The following is a 27,896-nucleotide window of genomic DNA, read 5'->3' as shown; positions in this document are numbered from 1 at the left end:
CTAATCTAATTTCCAAAATGTTTGAATTGAACGCTTGTATTGCAAAAGAGAGGGAAGGAACTATGCATCAGGTTAATATCCTATGTCTTGTATTTATTCAAAGCAACTTGGTGTTAGTCTAGAGAACTCTAGATAACTCCATGAAGTCCACTAGTGACGTTGCTTAAAAGTCCTCCTGTTTCTGTTTTGTATCACAGTGGGCATCTTGGTTTACTCTAGCTCATCCAGATAATATAGATGGAACAGGGTAAATCTGTATTTTGCTACGATGCCCCTCTAGCTCATGGAATGAACTCCAACAGTCCTTAAATCTCGATTCTCCCCTCTGTTGCAGAGTTTAAACCCTTGATCTCCAACCTTTGTCAATCAAGTTGTAGATGTTTTAATTGATTCGTTATCCTTACTTATGTCTCGCCTTATTGTTATGATTTCATAAACTGTGATTTTATGCCTTTTTTTTGCTTATTTCTGCATGTACACGTGACATGACTGTAAACGAGGGACACCTCAGTTGCCTTTTGAGTTTAAATAAAGGTTTGAAATGGAAATTAAATGAACCATTTCACCAGATGACAAACAAAAAAAGGCCCAACACGCATCAATCTACCTTCAAAATAACAGTTTGTTTAATACACGTTACATATTCATATAACGACACAGGAATTAAATTGTGCCAAAAAAGGCAGTCGTGTCAAAAAGTCCTTTAAATAAAAGAAAAGAAAAAGAAAAACAGCATTTGACGCCGCCGTCGTTAACTGGACCAGGTCTTGGTGGTGTTGAGGTGGCTCAGGTGTTCCGTGACATACTTGTGTTCGGGGAACTTGACAAACTGGGCCTTCTTGATGTTGACCCAGGCCTGGGCCCGGCGCTCGGCGGCGTGGCCGAACTCCTGGTCTCGCGTCATGTACGGCCGGCTGATCCAGTACTCGTTCTCCGCCTCGCGGTCCAGGCGCTTCAGCGTGTTGCGGTTCATCTGCCAGGTGACGGCCCGCGGCCGGCGGTACTTCCCGATCCACTGCTTCCCCGGGATGCCTTTCCGCAGCAGCACCAGCGTGAGGAACATGACAGCACCCCCTGCTGGTTATCCCTGGAATGTCACACCAAAAACGACACAAGTGAGAAATAGTAATGCTCATCAGTATTGTTCTTTTCACATGCGTGTGTGTGTGTGTGTGTGTGTGTGCGTGTGCTCAGCATATCTTGCCAAGTAAAAGACAGAGGTGGATGAAAATTGGCAGACAGACTGACAGCAGGCCAGGGACCCGACTCCTGGAATATCTTTTAAATCGGTCAATGACAAGTATTTTATTTGAATGAATTCCCATCATCATCCATTCAAATAGATATTCAGTATAAAGTTACACCTTTTGAACACAAGAGGGCGATACCACACAGGCGTATATGTGTTATATCATATTACATTTAATGGTATACTGTCTACGGACCATGGCAGGGGTTCCAAATGTCATTATTTTTGTTTACTTTTTTTTAACTTAACACCCACTGTCCTTTTTAGAACCAAATGTGCCCCTGCTGGCCTGGGATTGAATTCTGCTAGAAGCTTCTCTCCAGTCTAATTTAGTTAATTTGTACAGTAGATACAATAATACACAGTAAAAATAAATAAAAGTGGTGTTAACTGTGCAGCAGAGGAAATAAGCCCAGAGGGCATCATTAACACATTGACTGCCAGACCCGAGATATCTCGGGTTAACTCGCCATGCGTTGGGCGCCAGACCAGAGATATCTCGGGTTTTGGTCGTTTTTTCTTTTATTCAATATTTGTATTATTGTATTATTCATCCACTGACCTCGGTGTTACCATAGGAAATTATTCGGAGATTGCCAAAGTGCAATACCGGCCGCATCCTGCTAGGTGGCAGTGTCGCCCACCCTTTGAAACCTTATATCTCACCACCTCCGGGCGCTGAATTTAGACGGAGCGGAGTAAATCGCTTCATCCGATCCGACCACTTCGAAACGCATCTAGCACACTCGATCCATAAGTTGTGCCAAATTATGTCCGGGACCAGATATCGCGATCAGACAATTGGAATATTCTTTTTGGAATAACCCCGATCAAAGGTAAGGATTATCTGACATCAATTTCAGCTTGATCCAACAATGTTTTCATATCGATCCAGCTGATCAGCGTGTGTGATGTTCAAAACGAATGCCATTACTGGCCATCAAAGCATAAAAAAATGTGATTTGGAAATAGTAGCGTGTCCAGGCAAGAAACGCCAACGCTTATAGCAGAATTCACGTAGTGCCCTATAACTCAGTTTTTCAGGAATTATCCCGGACTACAACCACCCCCAGTGTCTCCCTGACGCCTGAATACTTTAGACAACAAATGTTTGTTTCCGCGTCTCTGATTGGCCAGGTCATTTCTGGTCATGTGACATGTACGCCCAATCGTGGGACCGCAAGTTTCTACACTGGTTAAGCTTAGGCGCTCTTTCGAAGTTGGTTAAGGTTAGAGTTTGTCTTAGAGCAGGGCGATAGAACGCCTGCCCTGATTCCGACGGTTAAGCTTAGGCGATCTTTCGAAGTTGGTTAAGGTTAGAGTTTGTCTTAGAGCGTGGCGATAGAACGCCAGGTAGTTTGCAGGCTGTTAGACCCGGAAATAGGCGCAGAACTTGCTGTCCCACGATTGGTGCACATGTCACATGACCTGGCCAATCAGAGCGCAAAACTTGAACGCGGAAACAAACATTTGTTGTCGAAAGTATTCACGCCTCCCTGACTCCCTCTCATTATGTAATCAGGATCGAGAAATACCGCCGGCCGCGGCCCGTGGTGCTGCATGTCTTCTCATTTGACCGCTGTCGTGTGTCTGCTTGGCTGTTTCGGAGGGTTCACATGCCTTCGAGCAACATTGTACTTATTTTATGCCTATTCTTATGTCTGCAATTTATGCATTGTTTTTTTATTCCGTCAACTATATGCCGATTTTATGCCCATGTTTATTTTATACCAATTGCTGTAGGGCACTCTGGACTGCGGTGTCCATGTATGAAAAGTGCTATATATTTATTATTATTATATCGTAAAAAAATGTATGCATCGACATGCCTGTAAGTCTCGATGACATTGAAAATGTCCTTTGTCCTTTTCGAGAATAAATAAAGGTTTGAATACGCTGCCCATTCTCCTAAAAGATTATAAAGTCCAGGAGCCCTAGATTACAATGATTTGAAAATATTTTGCTACATATAATGTATCAACAATTTTATAAAACTTAAGAGTCTGTGGAACATGGTTGTTAAATTCCTTACCAAGAAAGTAGTCTATATTTAATTGACATTTATTTTCAAGCACCCCTTTTCTTCCTTGTGCAGGACATGCCTGGTTTGGTGGGTGTAGTACACACCAAATATTTTATTAGTAATTTATTTTCCTGCCCGATTACCCCACTAAAAAAAAAAACATTTACAAACTGAGCACTGGCAGTACATATTAATTTGGTAGACTGTGTTCCTGGCTCCTCACTCGAATTGATGAATCAAAAGCTAATTCATCCCATTGTGACATCATTGAGGGGAATCAATTCTGGACAGCCAGAGTACCTATGTAATCTGTCCTCAGCGCCTGAGTGGTTAGGTTACTACTAGTATTCAGACCGTAAAACCATACAAAGACGAGGCAAAACCCGCTGCTGTCATCTTGCATGAAACAGGATGGAAAACGACCTTGATCTTTACGCTTCAGCGACTTTGATCTTTACGCTTCAGCGACCTTGATCTTTACGCTTCAGCTTCAACGACCTTGATCTTTACGCTTCAGTGACCTTGATCTTTACGCTTCAGCTTCAACGACCTTGATCTTTACGCTTCAGCTTCAACGACCTTGATCTTTACGCTTCAGCTTCAGCGACCTTGATCTTTACGCTTCAGCTTCAACGACCTTGATCTTTACGCTTCAGCTTCAGCGACCTTGATCTTTACGTTTCAGCTTCAGCGACCTTGATCTATACGCTTCAGCTTCAGCGACCTTGATCTTCACGCTTCAGCGACTTTGATCTTTACGCTTCAGCTTCAACGACCTTGATCTTTACGCTTCAGCTTCAACGACCTTGATCTTTACGCTTCAGACCACAATGAGGTCCCTCCGCCTTTTCTCCTCCGGAAGCCCCCGGAACTCAGGAGAGAGGGCCACAATCTTCCCTGCCTTCGCCCTCTTCACAGGCAGGGGGGAAACAAGGCCAGGACGCGTGTAGCTTTATGCCAAGCAAGCAGTGCAAAAATTTACCGTAGTGGCATGCAGTAATGCGCCTTTCATTTTCGCGGAAATAGGCTGTCTATTGCCATTCTCTTTGACAAACTCTAACCTTAACCAGCTCCTTAACAGCGCCTAAACTTAACCGTTCTAACCTTAACCAACTCCGAAACAATGCCTAACCTTAACCTTAACCATAGAAATTATATTGCCATTCTCTTTGACAAACTCTAACCTTAACCAGCTCCTTAACAGCGCCTAAACTTAACCGTTCTAACCTTAACCAACTCCGAAACAATGCCTAACCTTAATCGGCGAAAGAATACACGTTAAAAAAAAATCACGTTAAAAAATATTTTCGATGGGATTCGAACTCGCCAGCAAACAAGCCATAGGATCCACAGCCATGTGTCCTTGCCAATTGAGCTATTTGTTGGATACTGAATAAGGGGCGGTGACTTATATATATTGAGCTCCGCTCGTGTCGCATGCGCGGGCACCTCGCGCGAGCACGCCGGCGCACGCACGCACCTGAGCGAGCACGCCGCCGCCGGTGCACGCACGGTAGCATTTGTCTGAAAAGAAGGGCGCTTTACCGCACTAGCGTGCGGTGACGAATGCGGAAGCATTTTTGCACTGCTTGCTTGGCATTAACGTACAGGCGGCCAGGACAGATGATCCCTCTCCCCCCCCCCCCCCCCAGAGCGGGAGTAGTAGGGCCAGGGAGAGAGGTGTACTGTACCCATTCTGCAATATGTTAGTTTTAAATCAATCAATCAATAGCATTTTAGCATTTTTATGAAACTACTGTATATATGTATGTCTCTAAATGTTTTGATGAATTGAAAATGGAGGACCCTTATGTAAAAAAGCCGAAAGTCTTTTTCTGGTCTTCAGCCTCCTGTACTGTATTGTACCCATTCTGCAACCTTTTAATAAAGTTTTCATTCATTCATTCTGACGGAAACATAATCATTTTGATTGACAGTCGAGTCTGCCAATTACGTCACACCGCTTGCCCCCGCCCTGCTGTTCTTAGCACCAATCGGCAAGCGCTATTAGTTTGACTTCCTGAATGTCCTCTGTGCTGAACAACAACAAAGCTACTAACGTTAGCTCCCCGCGGCCATCGAGTAGGAGACCAGTGCTCCACAGGATGACTAAATGAGGCATAATGATTTTACTACAACGAATGTTATAATAAAAGCCTTTCCATACATCTGTCTGATTGAAAACTTTATTAACAGACCGCAGAATGGGCATATCTCAGCACGGGCTGAGATATGAACGAGTAACGTGTGGACAGATTGACGCAACACAATCCTCTTGGTCAAAACATCACGATATCCACGATACGTTGAAAAAGTGTATCGTTAATGAACTGTACCCGATATTTATATAATATCGTGAAATATCGCCCAGCCCTAGGAGAGAGGTCTCCCTCTCGAGAGCGGAGTAGTAGTAGGGCCAGGGAGAGAGGTCTCCCTCTCGAGAGCGGAGTAGTAGGGCCAGGGAGAGAGGTCTCCCTCTCGAGAGCGGGAGTAGTAGTAGGGCCAGGGAGAGAGGTCTCCCTCTCGAGAGCGGGAGTAGTAGTAGGGCCAGGGAGAGAGGTCTCCCTCTCGAGAGCGGGAGTAGTAGTAGGGCCAGGGAGAGAGGTCTCCCTCTCGAGAGCAGAGTAGTAGTAGTAGGGTCAGGGAGAGAGGTCTCCCTCTCGAGAGCAGGAGTAGTAGTAGGGCCAGGGAGAGAGGTCTCCCTCTCGAGAGCGGAGTAGTAGTAGGGCCAGGGAGAGAGGTCTCCCTCTCGAGAGCAGAGTAGTAGTAGTAGGGCCAGGGAGAGAGGTCTCCCTCTCGAGAGCAGAGTAGTAGTAGTAGGGCCAGGGAGAGAGGTCTCCCTCTCGAGAGCAGAGTAGTAGTAGGGCCAGGGAGAGAGGTCTCCCTCTCGAGAGCAGAGTAGTAGTAGGGCCAGGGAGAGAGGTCTCCCTCTCGAGAGCGGGAGTAGTAGTAGGGCCAGGGAGAGAGGTCTCCCTCTCGAGAGTGGAGTAGTAGTAGGGCCAGGGAGAGAGGTCTCCCTCTCGAGAGCGGGAGTAGTAGTAGGGCCAGGGAGAGAGGTCTCCCTCTCGAGAGCGGGAGTAGTAGTAGGGCCAGGGAGAGAGGTCTCCCTCTCAAGAGCGGGAGTAGTAGTAGGGCCAGGGAGAGAGGTCTCCCTCTCGAGAGCGGAGTAGTAGTAGGGCCAGGGAGAGAGGTCTCCCTCTCGAGAGCGGAGTAGTAGTAGGGCCAGGGAGAGAGGTCTCCCTCTCGAGAGCGGGAGTAGTAGTAGGGCCAGGGAGAGAGGTCTCCCTCTCGAGAGTGGAGTAGTAGTAGGGCCAGGGAGAGAGGTCTCCCTCTCGAGAGCAGAGTAGTAGTAGTAGGGCCAGGGAGAGAGGTCTCCCTCTCGAGAGCAGAGTAGTAGTAGGGCCAGGGAGAGAGGTCTCCCTCTCGAGAGCGGGAGTAGTAGTAGGGCCAGGGAGAGAGGTCTCCCTCTCGAGAGCGGGAGTAGTAGTAGGGCCAGGGAGAGAGGTCTCCCTCTCGAGAGCGGGAGTAGTAGTAGGGCCAGGGAGAGCGGTCTCCCTCTCGAGAGTGGAGTAGTAGTAGGGTCAGGGAGAGCGGTCTCCCTCTCGAGAGTGGAGTAGTAGTAGGGCCAGGGAGAGAGTAGGGCTGGGCGATATGGCCTAAATATGATATCACGATATTTTCTGACCTTTCGGCGATACACATCACGATGTTTTTCTTTTTTACCCCAAACAATTCATTATGAGGCTTACCAAGACAGTATTTGAGTTTGCAAGCTAACATTAAAGACAAAATAAAATACCCATGCATTTAGCATTTTTATATTATATATTAGATTTAGATTATTAGATTATATATTGCATATATTTAGCAATGAGATATTATATGATTTAGATATGAAATATGATGAATTGAAAATGGGGGACCCTGATGTAAACAAGACTAAAGTCTTTCTCTGGTCTGCATCCCCTTAACAATTGTATGTATTGAGCTGTACTGTACCCATTCTGCAATATGTTAAAGTTTTAAATCAATCAATCAATAGCATTTTAGCATTTTTATGAAACTACTGTATATATGTATGTCTCTAAATGTTTTGATGAATTGAAAATGGAGGACCCTTATGTAAAAAAGCCGAAAGTCTTTTTCTGGTCTTCAGCCTCCTGTACTGTATTGTACCCATTCTGCAACCTTTTAATAAAGTTTTCATTCATTCATTCTGACGGAAACATAATCATTTTGATTGACAGTCGAGTCTGCCAATTACGTCACACCGCTTGCCCCCGCCCTGCTGTTCTTAGCACCAATCGGCAAGCGCTATTAGTTTGACTTCCTGAATGTCCTCTGTGCTGAACAACAACAAAGCTACTAACGTTAGCTCCCCGCGGCCGTCGAGTAGGAGACCAGTGCTCCACAGGATGACTAAATGAGGCATAATGATTTTACTACAACGAATGTTATAATAAAAGCCTTTCCATACATCTGTCTGATTGAAAACTTTATTAACAGACCGCAGAATGGGCATATCTCAGCACGGGCTGAGATATGAACGAGTAACGTGTGGACAGATTGACGCGACACAATCCTCTTGGGCAAAACATCACGATATCCACGATACGTTGAAAAAGTGTATCGTTAATGAACTGTACCCGATATTTATATAATATCGTCATATCGCCCAGCCCTAGGAGAGAGGTCTCCCTCTCGAGAGCGGGAGTAGTAGGGCCAGGGAGAGAGGTCTCCCTCTCGAGAGCGGGAGTAGTAGTAGGGCCAGGGAGAGAGGTCTCCCTCTCGAGAGCGGAGTAGTAGTAGGGCCAGGGAGAGAGGTCTCCCTCTCGAGAGCGGGAGTAGTAGTAGGGCCAGGGAGAGAGGTCTCCCTCTCGAGAGCGGGAGTAGTAGTAGGGCCAGGGAGAGAGGTCTCCCTCTCGAGAGCGGGAGTAGTAGTAGGGCCAGGGAGAGAGGTCTCCCTCTCGAGAGCGGAGTAGTAGTAGGGCCAGGGAGAGAGGTCTCCCTCTCAAGAGCGGAGTAGTAGTAGGGCCAGGGAGAGAGGTCTCCCTCTCGAGAGCGGGAGTAGTAGTAGTAGGGTCAGGGAGAGAGGTCTCCCTCTCGAGAGCAGAGTAGTAGTAAGGCCAGGGAGAGAGGTCTCCCTCTCGAGAGCGGGAGTAGTAGTAGGGCCAGGGAGAGAGGTCTCCCTCTCGAGAGCGGAGTAGTAGGGTCAGGGAGAGAGGTCTCCCTCTCGAGAGCGGGAGTAGTAGTAGGGTCAGGGAGAGAGGTCTCCCTCTCGAGAGCGGGAGTAGTAGTAGGGTCAGGGAGAGAGGTCTCCCTCTCGAGAGCGGGAGTAGTAGTAGGGCCAGGGAGAGAGGTCTCCCTCTCGAGAGCGGAGTAGTAGTAGGGCCAGGGAGAGAGGTCTCCCTCTCGAGAGCGGAGTAGTAGTAGGGCCAGGGAGAGAGGTCTCCCTCTCGAGAGCGGGAGTAGTAGTAGGGCCAGGGAGAGAGGTCTCCCTCTTGAGAGCGGGAGTAGTAGTAGGGCCAGGGAGAGAGGTCTCCCTCTCGAGAGCGAGAGTAGTAGTAGGGCCAGGGAGAGAGGTCTCCCTCTCGAGAGCGGGAGTAGTAGTAGGGCCAGGGAGAGAGGTCTTCCTCTCGAGAGCGGGAGTAGTAGTAGGGCCAGGGAGAGAGGTCTCCCTCTCGAGAGCGGAGTAGTAGTAGGGCCAGGGAGAGAGGTCTCCCTCTCGAGAGCGGGAGTAGTAGTAAGGCCAGGGAGAGAGGTCTCCCTCTCGAGAGCAGGAGTAGTAGTAGGGCCAGGGAGAGAGGTCTCCCTCTCGAGAGCGAGAGTAGTAGTAGGGCCAGGGAGAGAGGTCTCCCTCTCGAGAGCGAGAGTAGTAGTAAGGCCAGGGAGAGAGGTCTCCCTCTCGAGAGCGGGAGTAGTAGTAGGGCCAGGGAGAGAGGTCTCCCTCTCGAGAGTGGGAGTAGTAGTAGGGCCAGGGAGAGAGGTCTCCCTCTCGAGAGCGGGAGTAGTAGTAGGGCCAGGGAGAGAGGTCTCGCTCTCAAGAGCGGAGTAGTAGTAGGGCCAGGGAGAGAGGTCTCCCTCTCGAGAGCGGGAGTAGTAGTAGGGCCAGGGAGAGAGGTCTCCCTCTCCCCGCCGGGGACATTGATGATCACGTCGAGTAGGTAAGTCGGCCCTTGGTTGCCACATTATTTCCAACTGGACCGTGGCTACAGATTGAAGCACGTCTTGAACGAGCGAGGGATCCCCTTCCCAGCGGGAGACCGGAGGGAGCGACTCTTTAAGTCATATCTGACATCATGATCCAGACAAAAGAGCGTTGCCCCTCGCCCACAGCCAACCGAGTCTCAGGTGGCACAATCTAGCCCCTCATTCCTCTGGTTTCTGTTTAACCTGACGACACAGTGGTGGTGGGCCTGATCTCTGCCAACGACGAGAGGGCCTACCTGGAAGAGGTCAAGGTCCTGGCGGGATGGTGCCAGGAAAACAGCCTCTCCCTGAACGTCAGCAAAACAAAGGAGATGATTGTGGACTTCAGGAGGTCGGGGGTCAAGGACTACAGCCCCCTCAGCATCGACGGGGCACCGGTTGAGAGAGTCAACAGCTTTAAGTACCTCGGAGCCTACATATCCGAGGACTTGACATGGACCACACACATTGACAGTGTTGTGAAGAAGGCACGACAACGCCTCTACTTCCTCAGGCGCCTAAGGAAGTTCCAAGTCAGTCAGAAGATCCTTAAGAACTTCTACTCATGTACAATAGAGAGCATCTTGACCGGCAACATCACCTCCTGGTTTGGGAATAGCACTGCACAAGACCGAAGCAGACTACAAAGAGTGACACGTTCAGCCGAACGCACAATTGGAGGGGGGCTCCCCACCCTCCAGAACATTTACAACAAGTGTTGCAAGGGCAAGGCTAAGAGAATCATTAAAGACTCCAGTCACCCGAACAACTGCCTCTTTGAACTGCTGCGGTCAGGCAAGCGATACCGGAGTCTCAAGGCGAGCACAGAAAGACTCAGAAGAAGCTTCTATCCCCAGGCCATCAGGCTGCTAAACGAACAATGAATGAACACTACACAACAACAACCACCAAACGCACATAGCACACACATCCACACGCACACACTCACTTTAAACAAACACACTGTAGCACCCACTCCACACACTTTATAGCACACACCCACTTTAAACAAACACACTGTAGCACCCACTCCCCACACTTTATATTTATTGATGAAGGATTGCACTACAACTCGTACACCTTACTGTAAATTGTACCTAAATTGTACCTCATCCCATTTCTGCTTTGCACTAGATAGTACTGTACATTAGTACACTGCATAGTATTGTATATTATATGGTAACTCAGAACATTGTACATATGTCTATACCGAACACTGTGACCTCATTTTCTTCTTCTAAATTACATGCTATACTATGTTATTTGATACTATCTTGTCTAGCACAGTCTCTGGAGCGTAACAGTAAGAAGCATTTTGTATGAAAGTATTCTGTACTTCTGTATGACAACTATTAAAGAAACTTGAAACTTGAAAGAAACTTGAAACTTAACCCTCCACTTTTCCTCCTCCCTCTGGTTTGTGTTTAACCCCTCGACTTCCTCCACTTTTCCTCCTCCCTCTGGTTTGCGTTTAACCCCTCAACTTCCTCCACTTTACCTCCTCCCTCTGGTTCCGTGTTTAACCCCTCGACTTCCTCCACTTTTCCTCATCCCTCTGGTTTGTGTTTAACCCCTCGACTTCCTCCACTTTTCCTCCTCCCTCTGGTTCCGCGTTTAACCCCTCGACTTCCTCCACTTTTCATCCTCCCTCTGGTTCCGCGTTTAACCCCTCGACTTCCTCCACTTTTCATCCTCCCTCTGGTTCCGTGTTTAACCCCTCGACTTCCTCCACTTTTCCTCCTGCCTCTGGTTCCGCGTTTAACCCCTCGACTTCCTCCACTTTTCATCCTCCCTCTGGTTCGTGTTTAACCCCTCGACTTCCTCCACTTTTTCTCCCCTCTCTGGTTCCGCGTTTAACCCCTCGACTTCCTCCACTTTTCATCCTCCCTCTGGTTCCGCGGTTAACCCCTCGACTTCCTCCACTTTTCCTCCTCCCTCTGGTTCCATGTTTAACCCCTCGACTTCCTCCACTTTTCCTCCTCCCTCTGGTTCCGTGTTTAACCCCTCGACTTCCTCCACTTTTCATCCTCCCTCTGGTTTGTGTTTAACCCCTCGACTTCCTCCACTTTTTCTCCCCTCTCTGGTTCCGTGTTTAACCCCTCGACTTCCTCCACTTTCCCTCCTCCCTCTGGTTCCGCGGTTAACCCCTCGACTTCCTCCCTCCACTTTTCCTTCTCCCCTTTCACTTTCCTTGAGCCCAAGTGGCTAATGTTCCCCCTCCTCCTCAGCTGTTCCACCTCAAACAGAAACTCCGGTCTTCACGGCTGCTCTCTCTTCTCCACCTCCTTTCTTTCCACTCTTGGCTGCACCAGGTCCAGTGCCCCTAAACGGAGATGAGCCTCGCAGGTGAGGATTTCCACTCATCTCTCCTCCTCTGTCACTATGCTCCTGCTGAGCCGCCATGCCAGAAACACAGCTCCACACACACCCTCCCTCTCTCCTGCCAGAACTCACACCGCTGCATTTTCACATCAAACATCACATGTTCAGTTTCCCCCGCCGGCGCCTCGGAGCTGTACGATTACCCCCCTGTTGTGGCAGGAAGGGCAGTGTGGCACACTTCTATAAATACCACCTGGCATTCTCTGCCCAAAAGCTGCTTCTTGGCTCACGCACTGGAACAGGCTTCTGTACGTGGGGGGGGGGGGGGGGGGGGGGCGGGCGGTGGACGGGTCTCCCTGCTGCACCATCACTCTCGTGTCGTTTTTTCACAAGACTGTCGCCGGCTCCAGGTGGCGTTCAGCGGTGCCAGGTGGACCGGAGAGGGAGACACCGTCGTCTTCAACAGGGGATGGGGAGCGTACTGTAGAGGTGCACGTGTCGTGCACACACGCAAAACAGTCAAAAGGCTTCTCGTCTACCCCTATTATTGTGTCTTCTCTAGAACTCAAACCGGAATCACACCCAGACAGAGTTTCTCAATTACCTCGTAGAAAAATAGGGTTTCAATTCAGATATTGTCATCATGCCAAGCACGGCGTTCGTAGCTGACCTGCTGAGCCAGAAGCGGTTGACTCCCTTCTACAAAAAGAAGATGATCAGACTTTTAACTTACACCCCCCCCAGATGCCTATTTGGTCGCATTTTGCGACCTAATCTTGGAGTCAGTGCGACCCGAAATTATAACTAGGCGCACCAGTGCGCCTTCCAAATAAATCCCTGCTTCTTTTCCCCCGCACCGTTTCTATGTGCAATGCGTCTAACATGCTTTGCATCCTCGTCATTCCTGTATGCCCGCGTTGCGGTAAAAACCTAAACTAACTAACTAAGCTCCCAGGCACAGAGAAAACAGCGGAGTGTAGCGCCGAAGAATGAGAGTCTGAGGTGAAGTGTCGAACGATAATGCTAAGCATTTATTCAACATTCAAGAAACCAAAACAACACCGTTTGCCTACTATCCACCTGGAACTGGTTTGCCGAAAGGGAGGTGACACTCTCAAATGTCCGTGCAGATCCCTTAACCCCAACCCATAGTTCCATGGGTGAATTATTGAACTACGACCTGTGCCAGTGGGTCTTGGACTTCCTGACAGGAAGACCCCAGGTAGGGCTGGGCAATATGGCCTAAATATGATATCACGATATTTTCTGACCTTTCGGCGATACACGATACGCATCACGATGTTTTTCTTTTTTTCCCCCAAACAATTCATTATGAGGCTTACCAAGACAGTATTTGAGTTTGCAAGCTAACATTAAAGACAAAATAAAATACCCATGCATTTAGCATTTTTATATTATATATTAGATTTAGATTATTGGATTATTAGATTATATATTGCATATATTTAGCAATGAGATATATGATTTAGATACGAAATATGATGAATTGAAAATGGGGGACCCTGATGTAAACCAGACGAAAGTCTTTCTCTGGTCTGCATCCTCCAGTCCACTGTTGACTGTTGTTGTATTGAGCTGTACTGTATTGTACCTATGCTGCAATCTGTTAATAACGTTTATATTCATTCAGTCGGCAAACAGAATCATTTTGATTGACAGTCGCGTCTGCCAATTACGTCACATCGCTTGCACCCGCCCTGCTGTTCTTAGCACCAATCGGCAAGCGCGTATTAATTTTTTACTTCCGCTATTGGAGAGCTCAATGAAAACAACAATGGCAGCGGTAGCTCGCCGCGGCCGACTTTTACCTTTTAGCTCTGCAGAATGACTAACGACTGGAGGCATAATGATTTTACTGCAACGGATGTTATAATAAAAGCATTTCCATACATCGGTCTGATTGAAAACGTTATTAACAGACCGCAGAATGGGCACAACGGAGTCAGCACGGGCTGAGATATGAACGGCTAATGCTTGCTATATCTAGGTCGACCTCGGTCGTTGCTATGTAAATACGCTGATGTTATTGAAAGTGTAACTATATAACGTCAATGCCACAAAACGAATGCCTTTGTTATCATAAGTAGTAACTTTTGATGCAGTAGTGTGTGTGTGAGGCGGCGCTGTTCAAAAGTGTCAACGTGTGACGCAACACAAGCCTCTTGGGCAAAACATCACGATATCCACGATACGTTTAAAAAGTGTATCGTTAATGAACTGTACCCGATATTTATATAATATCGTCATATCGCCCAGCCCTAACCCCAGGTGGTGAGAGCAGGCAACTGCACCTCCTCATCCATCACTCTCAACACAGGTGCCCCCCAGGGCTGTGTTCTGAGCCCCCTCCTCTACTCGCTGTACACACATGACTGTGTGGCACAGCGGAACCGCAACACAATCAAGTTTGCTGACGACACAGTTGTGGTGGGCCTGATCTCTGCAAACGACGAGAGGGCCTACCTGGGAGAGGTAGAGAACCTGGCCCTGTGGTGCCGGGAGAACAGCCTCTCCCTGAACATCAGCAAAACGAAAGAGTGGACTTTAGGAGGTCGGGCCAGAGAGAGTGAACAGTTTTAAGTACCTCGGAGTACACATATCCGAGGACTTGACATGGACCACACACATGAAGTGTAGTGAAGAAGGCATGGCAGCGCCTCTACTTCCTTAGGCGCCTAAGGAAGTTCAAAGTGAGTCCGAAGATCCTTAAGAACTTCTACTCATGCACAATTGAGAGCATCCTGACTGGTAACATCACCTCCTGGTTTGGGAATAGCACCGCACACGACCGCAGCAGACTACAGAGAGTGGCCCGTTCAGAACGCACAATTGGAGGTGGGCTTCCCACTAGGGGTGGACGGTATGGTCTAAAATTTATATCACGGTATAATTTGAAGCATAGACGGTAACGGTATATATCACGGTATCAGTGTTTCCGTTAGAATAATTTTTTTTGCCTGATAGGCAGGCTATATAAAGAATGACATCCTCAAGGCATGTAGATTTATAATATTTTAACTTAAAACTAGGCTACTTTTGCGTATAAAGTCATTATATTCCAAATAAAATGAGTCCCGAGTCCGTGCTGCTCCCATTGCAAACAGCGGGGCTGGATGCTGGATTTTGGTAGAAGCATAATGTAGCAAGTTGAACGTGATACAATGCTATGCACCAACCAATGACAGCGATGATGGAAAAAAGGATGATTTCTACAACAGACTACAGAGCATCCTGGAACAACAAAAAGGAAAAGACATCAGCATTCTCATGGGAGACTTCAATGCAAAGATTGGCGGAGACAACACAGGCTTCGAAAAAGTGATGGGAAAGCATGGCCTAGGAGAAATGAATGAGAATGGAGAGAGATTTGTGGACACCTGTGCCCTGAACAACCTGGTTGTCGGAGGAAGCGTCTTCCCACATAAGAGAATCCACAAGGCAACCTGGGTATCACCGGATGGAGTGACCGAGAACCAGATAGACCACTTCTGCATAACCAGCAAGTTCAGGAGATCACTACAAGACCTACGAGTAAGGCGAGGAGCAGACATAGCATCAGACCACCACCTACTAAGCGCTACGCTCAAGTTGAAACTGAAGAAACACTGGATGGAAACAACATCAAAGAAACAGATATTCAATGTCCACCTCTTAAAAGACACACAGATAAGAGAAGTGTTCACACTGAAGCTGAAGAATAGATATCAAGCCTTGCAAGATCTAAGCAGTGACGAAGGAGACCAGCAATACCAATGGGAAAAGATAAGGGAAACTCTCACAACAACATGTAAGGAAGTGATAGGAATAAAGAAGAGACACCATAAAGAGTGGATATCAGCAGAAACACTACGCAACATAGAAGAAAGGAGACAGAAAAAGGCAGAAGTTAACAACAGCAGAACAAGGGCAACCAAGGCAAAAGCGCAAAGAGAGTACACTCAGGCAAACAGAAAGGTCAAAAGAAATGCCAAGAAGGACAAGCGAAACTACATCGACAACCTGGCTAAAGAAGCAGAAGAGGCAGCAGCAAAAGGAAACATGAAGGAACTGTATGACACCACCAAGAAACTGTCCGGAAAGTTCAGCAGACCAGAACGACCAATCAAAAACAAGGAAGGAAAGACCATCACAAGACTGGACCAACAGCAAGAGGGATGGGCAGAGTATTTTGAAGAACTACTGAATAGACCGGCACCACCTAACCCCCCGGACATTCAACCTGCGGAGACTGACAGTCATCAACTGTGAAAAGCCCAGCAAGCAGGAAATCCAACAGGCCATTGCACAACTAAAGAATAGTAAGGCAGCAGGACCAGACAACATCCCTGCAGAGGCACTGAAGGCAGACATAGACACCTCGGTAGAGATGCTACACCCTCTGTTTGAGAAGATCTGGGAGAAAGAGGAAGGGCCAACAGATTGGAAAGAAGGCTACTTGGTCAAAATACCTAAGAAAGGAGACCTCAGCCAATGCCACAACTACAGAGGAATCATGCTTTTATCAGTGCCAGGAAAAATCTTCAACAGAATCCTCCTCGAACGAATAAAGAAAGCGGTGGATCCGCAGCTAAGAGACCAGCAGGCAGGCTTCCGGCCCAATAGATCATGTGTGGACCAGATTGCAACCCTCCGAATCATAGTCGAGCAATCATTGGAATGGAACTCTCCACTATACATCAACTTCGTAGACTATGAGAAGGCATTTGACAGCCTCCACAGAAACACCCTCTGGAAACTGCTTCGACACTACGGCATACCAGAAAAGCTTGTCAACATCATGAGGAACTCCTATGAAGGTATGACCTGCAGAGTCATACACAGCGGACAGCTCACACGAAGCTTCCAAGTGAAGACCGGAGTAAGGCAAGGTGGTATCCTGTCCCCTTTCCTCTTCCTCCTGGCCATCGACTGGATATTGAAGACCACAACAGCACAGAGGAGAAACGGGATCCAGTGGACACTCACAACACAACTGGACGACCTAGACTTCGCAGACGACCTTGCCCTACTATCCCACAGTCGACAACAGATGCAGGAGAAGACTAACATACTGGCAGACACCTCAACACAACTAGGCCTCAACATCCACCAAGGAAAGACCAAAATACTCAAGATCAACACAAACAACAAAGACCCAGTAAACCTGGAGGGAACAGCACTTGAGGAAGTAGAATCCTTCACCTACCTAGGTAGCATCATAGATAAGAAGGGTGGCACGGAGGCAGATGTCAGAGCAAGAATCAGCAAGGCAAGGGCCTCATACATCCAACTAAAGAACATCTGGAGCTCCAAGGTTATCAGTCAGCAGACAAAGATCAGACTATTCAAATCCAACATCAAGCCAGTACTCTTATACGGATCAGAGACGTGGAGGACAACCAAGATCACAATGACTAGAGTGCAGTCATTCATCAACAGATGCCTGAGGCGGATCCTGAACATCCACTGGCCAGATACCATCAGCAACAATGATCTCTGGCAGAGAACGGGCGAACAACCAGTGGAAGAACAAATCAAGAGAATAAAGTGGGGATGGATCGGCCACACACTACGCAAACCAAACACCAGCACCACCAGACAGGCCCTTAGATGGAACCAGGCCTGTACACTGCGATGATATGATCGCGAATTGCCCCTTTAATTGGCCGTTGCGATTGGTAAATATTATCTGGGGGCGGGCTTGCGAGTAGTGCTTTCAAGCCTTGCATTCGCATTTCACTCCTAAATTATCCAAGGCGTGTGATGACGCCACTCACGCGAGCTGTCAGTGCGACACAATGTCGTGGTGCTATGAAAGAATCTGTCGGCAATGAATGAACTTACTGCGATCACCGATAGCCTGAGTGAAAAAAAAGATTTGCGTGTGGAGTGAATCTGGGTCACGCTATATACTTGGTACTTGTAGTCTATCGTGCGATTAAAGACCATGTCCCTATCTGCGTAGTCTATACATCCAACACCAAATCCCATAATTCCTAGCAAAACTAAACTGAATGTGGCCTCTCTTCCTTTCAATATGGACTATTGCATCGCCAAAGAAGCACCTCATTTCAATACATTTAAGATACAAATTTTGCTCTGCAAGAACAACGGAGTGGATATCAGTCCATCTTATGACAACCACGTCCGATGTGGAGAGATGATAAGATGATGATGATTGACGTGATGATGTGATGATTGATTGACGGGGACACGGACACTTCTAACGTTCAGGTTCAGCCATGCATTAGGTGAGTAGTAGTAGTAGCCCACTATTAGGACATGAAATACTGTCTACTTAAATTTATAAAATATCAACCTATCTATCTATCTAATAATGAGACAATATGCAAATAAGATAATACTAATAATTGTCACGGTGTCCCCGTATATGAAATGAAAGTGGCTTGCAACTTTACTGGCTGTCACAAACTGTTTATTTCTCGTTTAGCATATTACATTCCACTTCTATAAACAATCAAAGTCCTACCGTAAGAGCCTCATACGGGTCAATTAAACCTTTTTGATTAGTCTTTCCTTCGAGCTAAGTTGGACTGAACATTTCACTGTCAAAAGCGCAAATGTAAATAAGGTTGCGTCGCAACACGGTTTTCAAAATAAAGGTCACATATACAAATACCTCTCAATTCTTACTAAAAAAAGTCCCGGATATACATAAACATTAATTGGCATAGATCTCTATAAACGGCCCAACACATTGATCACTTTAGGCACACACTGAAACCAGTAACATCACAAATATGAAGCAGGTAATTACCCATACAAATAATAAACCTTTCATGGGGTTATTTACAATAATAATTCATTTGATTTCTAAAGCACTTTTCATTGTGAAACAAATGTATGCAGAGTTTCTTGTCCTCCTGATTAATGCAATGGTGTGTGTGTGTTGTGGTGATCTCATTCAAGGAGCACTACACAAGCGCGCACACACACACACACAGTTTGTTGTTTTTGTTCTATTAGTGATTTACACACTTTCTCGGTTGGTTCATTATAAAAGATACAAACCTGAAAACAAACGCACTTAAATGTTAAATAAAAGGACCACAGTAATGAGGCAGGAGGAACATATTTTTTTAATAATGGTAAAATTGTTATTTAAAAATTTGCCCCTAAAAAATATTTTTGCCCCTAGTGAAAAAGCTTAGCGTACAGCCCTGGATGGAACCCCCAAGGCAAAAGGAAGAGAGGCCGGCCCAAGAACACCTGGCGCAGGGACTTGGAGACAGACATCACACGGAGCGGACTGACATGGAAACAGCTGGAAAGCAAAGCACAGGACAGAGGACCCTGGCGAACTGTTGTCGACGGCCTATGCTCCCCCAAAAGGAGCGATAGGCGTAAGTAAGTAAGTATATGTAGCTGCAGAGCCGCAGAGCCAGTGGCGTTTTCAGGTCTGGTCACAGCTTTCAGCCGTTGGGAGGGGGGGCGCTGTTTAGCGGGCCTGTGACCAGACCTGAAAGCGCCGCTGGCTCTGCGGCTCTGCAGCTGCATGCTATTCGCAAATCCACTGCTGCAGCCGTCCTCCCGCTGCAGCCGTCGTTATCATAACACTACACGCATATCATAATGTTTACAGCAAACTAAACTGTAGTTGATCACCAGGTATGTTTTATTAACGTAGAATAATTCATATAAGAAAAACGATAGGGACATCTCTTACCTTTCTCCACTGGTTAAAAATGCCAGGAACTGACATTGAAACTTGCTGTGCGCCGCAGTGATATGTGTTTATTATGAAATGACAATTGCGTGTTGACACGCCCACTGCGCGAAGCCTCCTAAATAACTTTTTCCAGTTTGCACATATCTATTATCCATGACTAATTCTATCTATTTTTAGGGGCAAATGCGATTGAAATAGTCGCGCTGTGGTTACATGACATCATTGCTATTTTAGAGCTGCTCTACCGGTTACACGGTATAGTCAAAATCCATACCGTAGAGCAAATTAATACCGTTTATACCGTATACCGTTTATACCGTCCACCCCTACTTCCCACTCTCTCCAGGACATTTATAACAAGCGTTGCAGGGCCAAGGCTAAGAGAATAACCAAAGACTCTAGTCACCCAAACAACTGCCTCTTTGAACTGCTGCGGTCAGGCAGGCGCTACCAGAGTCTCATGGCCAGTACAGAGAGACTCAGAAGGGGCTTCTATCCACAGGGCCCAGGAGTTCAACACTTTTAATCCCGTATCTGATCCGATCAGATTTTTTAATCCTTTGTGATCCAGGATCAGACAACTCTGACAGATTTTGTCCGGGTATTTCAAAGCAATCCAGGATAGGATCACCCTGATCCAGATTCAGACTTTTCAAGATTACCAGATCCTGAATATCAGCGCTTTAATCCTACCGATCTCCATCTAGTGGCTATGAAAAAGAATACAAGGACGACAAGAGACCACATTGCAGAGACATCTATAATGTCTAATTGTATTGATAAATACATAAAATCATAATGGAATTGTAATTCAAAAGAATACTCCCACTAGGGTAACAACAAAAAAACATTCATTCAAAGGCAGCTGATCATCCAGGCGTGCTTTGAGGAGCTGAATTCTAAGTGAGGTTCCAGTTTGCTGAAGGTACAACTACAGATGGTGGACTTTTTCTTTTTTGAAGATATTTTTTAAATTACATTTGTGATTGACAATCTTTGTTGTGATACTTTTATGAGCATAAACATTTATGTCATCAACATTTGGTTGAAAACAAAATAGGCCACCACAAATGTGACCAAAAAATAAAAAAATAAATGTATTTACCATGAAGGCAAAATAATTTGTATTATTTCAGTTAACAAACTTTGCCATCTTATTTATATTGAAACATATTTTTTTATAAATTGTATAGTACATTTTGCTCTGGTAATCCACTGGAAATCCACCCCTCTGGTGGGATCAAGATAATCCAGTTTTTTGGGATCAAACTGATCCCAATCCTGTGTAGGGGTGGGACGATACATCGATCCAGATCGATACATCGATGTAATTATCAACGATCGAATCGGATCGATGCAATGTAATAAGATCGATTCATATCGATACTCTTATTTTGAAAATCCTGTGGTGAGTCTCATATCCGCCCAAGAACAACAGCAGTAGCTCCGTGTGTGTAGACGTTACAGCATAGCATTCTCCCTTTCTGTGTGTGTGTGTGTGCGCGCGTCTTTGGAAAGACCAGATGAGGTCAGAGGAGTTTGATGTTTAAATGTTATTTAAACATAAACAATATAATACATAATAAATGTAGGCCTATACATGATCATGCAACATCAACAAATTGTTGTAGGAACGGTTTGGGAGAGGGAGGTAGGGAGGGGTTTTAGGTTGTGAGTTTTGAGTTCCAAAAAATGGAGCTTAAAGTTTAAAGCTCAATATATCAAAACGTGGCACTTTACAGTGAACAGGAGGTCTATTTGTATTAAAAACAATAGATTGATTTTCCTTTAAATGTCTGGAAGAGCTCAAAAATACAAATGTCAAATGATATTTTCGTTAACGTTTTTTAGTTGATCTAAATGTTACTGATTGTGTTAAATGGGCATATGATATCATCTCATATCGATTGCAGGCACCTGAATCTAATCGAATCGTATTGTATCGTGAGAGACTTTGGTGATATCGGCAAATATCGTATCGTTGTCCAAAGAATCGATATCGTATCGTATCATGATGAAACTGGTGATTCCCATCCCTAATCCTGTGTTGTCGGTTTGAACTACCCGTTTTGAAGATTTGATCCAGATTAAAGCTTGGATTTGATTTCCTGATCTGATCGGATATAAAAGTGATCCTAATCCTGTTTTTTGGTTTTCATTCAACTAGCCAAAATCCAAATCTGATCCAATCGGATGGGGATTAAAAGTGTTGAACTCCTGGGCCCAGGCCATCAGGATGCTCAATGACAATGACACTATGTAACAACCCATCATCTACACTCATTGCACACACATCCACATGCACACACTCACTTTTAAACAAACACTCACCTTAGCCAAACGTTACAGTATATTAAAAACAAATAGGATAGTTGATGATAAACATTTAACTTCATTAGCAGAAATATTCTAAAATCATTAACTATAAAGCCAGTCCCCCTTTCTGTGTGCGTGCGTGTGTGTGTGTGTGTGTGTACGCTCACGTCCCATCTCTTTGATATTTGGAAAGACCAAATGAGGTCAGAGGAGTTTGATAGTATTTACTGAGGATGGCCAGATAATGATATTTAATCATAAAAAATACATAATACATACAGGGCTTGACAACATTAACATTTTGGCTCACCAGCCACTGTGGCTAGTGGTTTTCCAAAGTCACTAGCCATTTTCACCAGCCAAAAATCACAGACACACACTCTATCCAAATATCCAGTTTGTTTTTATAGTGTAAAGTTTGGCTACTTGAGACAGACTGTCATTACGCGTGACACAAGTAAGCACGCACTGCATTGAGAGAGAGAGAGACTCTTCACTACGACTCTACCGCCAAAGTGGCAGGTAAAAGTGACGGAGTTACACGCCACTGCCGAATTCTACCCGCATTTGACGGGTGTTAATGTCAAGCCCTGCATGTATACATTGATTGATTGAATTGATTGAAAACTTTATTAACAGATTGCAGAATGGGTACAGTACAGTACAGCTCAATATACACACAATTGTTAAGGGGATGCAGACCAGAGAAAGACTTTCGTCTTGTTTACATCAGGGTCCGGGTCCCCCATTTTCAATTCATGATCATGCAACATAAAGAAAATGGTTGTAGGAACGGTTTGGGAGAGGGGAGGGAGGGGTTTTCGGTTGTGATAACAATGTTGAAATTGAGAAGTTTAGACTCAGTTTAGTTTTACAGAGAGAGCAAAGTACCAGAAAAAGGGTACCATTTTCCAGGCTCCATTTCCCGAGCAGCGCGGCCGGTGGTGATCTAATAAAAATGTTAAAGGAACTGAGACTAATTAAGTGTGGATTTAAAATAATATCCACTCAGATCCACTAAAGGAATATCTCACCCTGTATCGTACTTGGCAGAAAATAACTTGCTGGCCCAACATTCTCCACACGCACCCTTCAAACTAGTGGAATCCATCCGATAGATTACAGTAATTGCCGCTCCATTTGTCTCGCTCTCTCTCTACACTGTCGATTTAAGTGGTGCACCTAACTTTTGTACTGGTGCGCCTAAGATGTTCAGGAGTTCACCAGTGCTCCTAGTGGAAAAGGTTAGTCTGGAGCCCTGCCCCTTTCAGCACCTTCAGAATAAACCCCATAGGGGTGGTGACCGGCAGCGGACCCAGACCCGACCCCAGCACCTCCATATTCTGACCCTGATCTTCCTGTGAACCACCCACTGCACCCTCTCATTTTACAGTCCCACCAGCTCATACTCCAAAGGATTAGTACCCAGTACCCTCCAGTAGTACTGGACAGGGTGGCAGTCATTCAAAAATGACGTCGACCACCGCTCTCTCCCAACATCTTCTAGCCGAGACGCCCTAACAGAATGAGGGCTGGTCGTTTCATGCCCGCAGGTTTGTGTGCATTGCGCGTTGACACGGCCACTAGTACGCAAAACTATTACTCACACACTGTGCTCCTAAATGATTTTTTCCGGTTCGCACAAATCTATTTTTAGGGGGCAAATGCGAGTGAAATGCTTGCACTGTGTAGAGCCCTGGGCAGGGGACTACACAGCAGCTAATAACGGTCTAGCCCCGAATCCATAATCAAACACATAGGAAGATGCCTCATTCGAGGCGTATAAGTTATAACATGTACATACGAACCGATCTGGACCACATCTGCAGCGCCCAAAGCACACGCCATACACCCAAACAGACATCATGGCTCCTAACATAACTCATCAAGCATCACCACCACCCTCAGGGTGCGCCAGCCACGACGGGCTGAAGGGGCTTCTCGGGCAGGTGGCACCGGCAGGGCGGATCAGCCAACCATACCTCGAAGATGTCGGGGCTGATGCCACTCTGCCGTAAACATGACAAACCAGCCTTCATATCATCATCATCCTCGACAGCTTCATTCTTTCAAGACATATCAATACCTGCTCAGATTTCTGTGTATATACAACATGCTGCCAGAGCTAAAGGTGTCAAGTTACCACATACTGGACCATGATAAGTTCCACCTATTAGAGACACATCACACATGTAACTCAGATTTCAGATTATACCTCTTTGTGAAGACAATGCACGGTGGTTTTTGAAGGCTAAAAAACACTGGATTCGAAAGCGTAGCCATTCAGGGAATTATGGCCTGTACTACTATAGGCCTACTAGTAGCCGGGGTGGGCGATATGACGATATTAAATAAATATCGGGGTACAGTAAAGTTCATTAACATATAAACGTATATCGTGGACATCGCGATTATTTTTTTTGCATAAACCCTCACGTCAAGTTTCTAAGCCGCCGCGGCTGAGATGAGACTTACTTTGGCGCAGCTCTCTCGTCTCTTCCTCTCACAGACAGACACACACACACACTCGCCCTTATGTCACGTACATCGTACACGCACGCACGCACACACACACACACCCAGAGAGGCGGTGCCACAAGTTTGCAATTGTTTGGAGGATACGAGAGCGTGAGCGAAGAGAGTTTAGAGAGTTGAAGATGACATCACGACGCCCTCGCTATGACGACCAGCTACACTGATGGGGGGACGGGGGGGACGGGGGTAGATAGTGACAGAGTCGAGTAGATAGTGGGGCACCATGCAGACCGTGGAAAACCGGCATAAGAGAAAATACTTCATAATGTTTCATGAAATTAAAAAGTAAATATATATTTAATAGACAGGATGCACACACACATTTACAGTGTTTTGTTTACCAGTAGGATGTTATAACATTGCTGATAATAAAAATTATTATTTTCTCACAGTAGTGTGTGTGTGTGTGTGTGTTGGCTAAAGTGGATAGAAAACACAGTACTGTGCAAAAGGCTTAGGCACCCAAGAGTTTTTATATAAATTGTCTTAGATGTAAAAAAAAAAAAAAAAAAAAAAAAAATGTATTAGTGTGTCAGTAGACTACTCTTTTAGATTTTTAGAAGCTTTTAATTTAATTATTTTTGAAAGCATCTTTATGGTTTAATGCAGACATATGTTGCAGGGACTATTATAATCATCATGTTGGCGTGACTGTATGCATCAAAGGGTTAAATCAAGCATTGTTAAGTGCTTTAGAGGAAATGTCAAAATATCGTGATATATATTGTGTATCATGACAGGCTGTACCGAATGCTTTATTTTTTTTTGTGTCTATTCAATCTGTTTAAACCAATGGGGGTTTTCTTCACAGTTGCAGTTAAAGATTAGGCTACACTAATATTATAATATAAGACGTCACCATCACTTTCATACCAACCGTGCCCTTATTGGATTATTTATGTTGATGAAACTGATGAGTTATATTCATTAAAGAAAGTTGATTTAATAAGAAAAAGACTAATTTAATCAGATTAATCACGTTATTCAAATTGAGGATTTAGTTAAAAAAAAAAAAAAAAAAAGTTGAAGTAATTTATTTTTTAATAGACATTCAAAGCTTCGTTCGAATACTTCAATCGAAGCTTTGAATGTTAAAAAATGACATTCGGTACAGCCCTAACCAAAAAATATAATTTAGAGGCCATATTGTCCAGCCCTATCTACTAGTCAACTTCATGCCAGCAGACTTACAATGTTTAAATAGGGTCTGTGTTTAAAAATAAAGGTTTGCTTTATAGAAAATAGACCTATCTGTAACATAGGAATCAGAGTATATTCTTCAATTGTTTATACATGGACATCTATAAATATATTTTGTCAGGTACCATTTTTACAGTTGGGTACCATAGGCCAAGATGTAGACCTCAGATTCAGATTATTTTATTGTCACAGCTTTTTTTAAATGTACATAGATTCAGAAAAACGTGAGATGCTTGTTTTACCCGGCTGCTCAACCATAGATTTGTAAACATAATACACAACGTAGCCTATATCTATACAAACTATAAACGAAATAAGATATACATATCTATAAACTAAAGCTGCAACTGGCGTTGGAAACTCTGATTAAGAGACAGAGTTTCTAAAAAAGAGAGTATACATTTGAGGGGGAAGAAACTGTACATTGGAGGGGGTTGGGTAGGTGGGGTGGGTTGGGAAACTGTAGATTGGAGGGGGTTGTGTTTGGACATTTACAGGGGCCAGTTTCGAATTGCAGCCTCACGTAGGTGCTCTTTGAGAGCGGTTTTGAAGGTGGGTAGTGATTCACATTCCTTTACAGCTGTGGGTAGGGCGTTCCACATTGATGTGGCATAATTGCAAACCGTGTTTAGTCCCTTGTTTAAGCCGAATCTGCCGGGTTTAACATGATTTGTGGAGCTCCCTCTGGTGTTGTGATCGTGGTATTCACTGACCTTTGGGAAGTATTTTGACATGTACATGGGTACCTTAGTGGTGTTGTAGTGTATCTTGTAGACCAGGCCCATTGCAAGTTGCTGTACTCTGTCGTCTACTCTAAGCCATCCTAGGTTGTCAACATGGGCAGGGGTGAGTTTTAGGAGTGAGGTTAAGTTAAGCAGTAGTCTGACCAGTTTGTTTTGTGATGTTTGTTTGTAGAGCCTTTGAGGTGCTTTGGTACCATGAGGCAGTCGTAGTACCCTTGATTGATTGATTGATTGATTGATTGATTGAAAAAAAAAATTATTAACAGATTGCAGGTACAATACCAGTACAGCTCAATACACACAATTGTTAAGGGGATGCAGACCAGAGAAAGACTTTAGTCTTGTTTACATCAGGGTCCCCCATTTTCAATTCATCACATATATGACATACATCCATGACATACAGATAGACAGTACTGCTACATCTAGACATTTATGACATACCAGATCTACAAATACAGTACTGTTTGTGATACAAAAAGAGTCTAAAAAAGAGAGTATATACATTTTGACGAAGAAACTGTACATTGGAGGAGGTTGGGTGGTGCTCCTGTTAGAGTTTGATTGATTGATTGAAAACTTTATTAACAGATTGCAGAATGGGTACAATACAGTACAGCTCAATACACACAATTGTTAAGGGGATGCAGACCAGAGAAAGACTTTCGTCTTGTTTACATCAGGGTCCCCCAGTCTTCAGGGTTAGGGTCAGAGTCTTCAGGGTATTCTTGTTTACCGGAGGAGATCTTGTTTGTTGGTTGACTTTTTTTATTACATTGGATGCCATTTTGTCACAGGAAAGATGTGCCTGTGCCTGTAATAAGTGTGCAGTTGTGTGGTGTGAAAGTCACTGTTATGGTGCTTTTGCTTAAGACATTATATACTCATATTATACCTTTGAAAGCACCATTCACAAGCATAGTACTTTGACATTCGATTCGATTTTTCTTAATAGTCATGATCATACCATGTCCAATTCAAATCCTAAGCAGAATGCTAAGTAAATACAGTGCCAGATAAGCCTTTGCAAAGATCATTTCAGTCAGTCGTCTGGTATGTCATACATGTATAGATGTAGCAGTACTGTCTATCTGTATGTCATGTATGTCATATATGTCCTGATGAATTGAAAATGGGGGACCCTGATGTAAACAAGACGAAAGTCTTTCTCTGGTCTGCATCCCCTTAACAATTGTGTGTATTGAGCTGTACTGTACAGCACCCATTCTGAATCTGTTCATAAAGTTTTCAATCAATCAATCAATCAAGTCTTAGCTATGTTAGCTACAATGCAGCTAGCTAGCTGTCCAAGGCGTGTTATTATGGTAGCATTTGGCATGGCGTGGTGATCGACCCTACTGATTCTTACCTCACTAAAATGATAATAAATCGGGTGTTTCTTCTGCCTCGGTCTGAACTCCGTTACAACAATGGGAAGCGCTGGAAAACGTGAGCAAAGTCAAGTCAGGAGGGTCATGTACAAGGCGGAAGAGACCCTTCGGCGCTAAACCAATCAGAGAGCGTCTTCGCAAACATAAGCTACTGAAAACGAGAAGGGTCAAATAGTAAGCGATCTTCTTCTTATTTGGCAGCTTACATCCATAGTGTTGCACTACTGCCACCTTCTGG

General features: G+C 45.2%; 1 protein-coding gene across 1 annotated transcript; it reads right to left on the bottom strand.

Annotated features, from left to right (window-relative positions):
* Positions 1-602: 602 nt before the first annotated feature.
* mrpl57 (mitochondrial ribosomal protein L57) lies at positions 603-27,777 on the bottom strand. The gene is made up of 2 exons (XM_084321414.1): positions 27,637-27,777; positions 603-1,087 (listed from the first exon to the last, which is right to left on the bottom strand). Exon 2 carries the CDS (start codon positions 1,061-1,063, stop codon positions 752-754), a length of 312 nt encoding a protein of 103 aa, XP_084177540.1. The 5' UTR covers positions 1,064-1,087; positions 27,637-27,777; the 3' UTR covers positions 603-751.
* Between the last annotated feature and the right edge of the window lie 119 nt (positions 27,778-27,896).

Source organism: Notolepis coatsorum (genome assembly GCF_963971535.1).
Source record: "Notolepis coatsorum genome assembly, chromosome: 9".
Taxonomy (NCBI): Eukaryota; Metazoa; Chordata; class Actinopteri; order Aulopiformes; family Paralepididae; genus Notolepis; species Notolepis coatsorum.
Note: the sequence above shows the minus strand (reverse complement) of the source record. Positions and strands in the feature narration are given on the sequence as shown.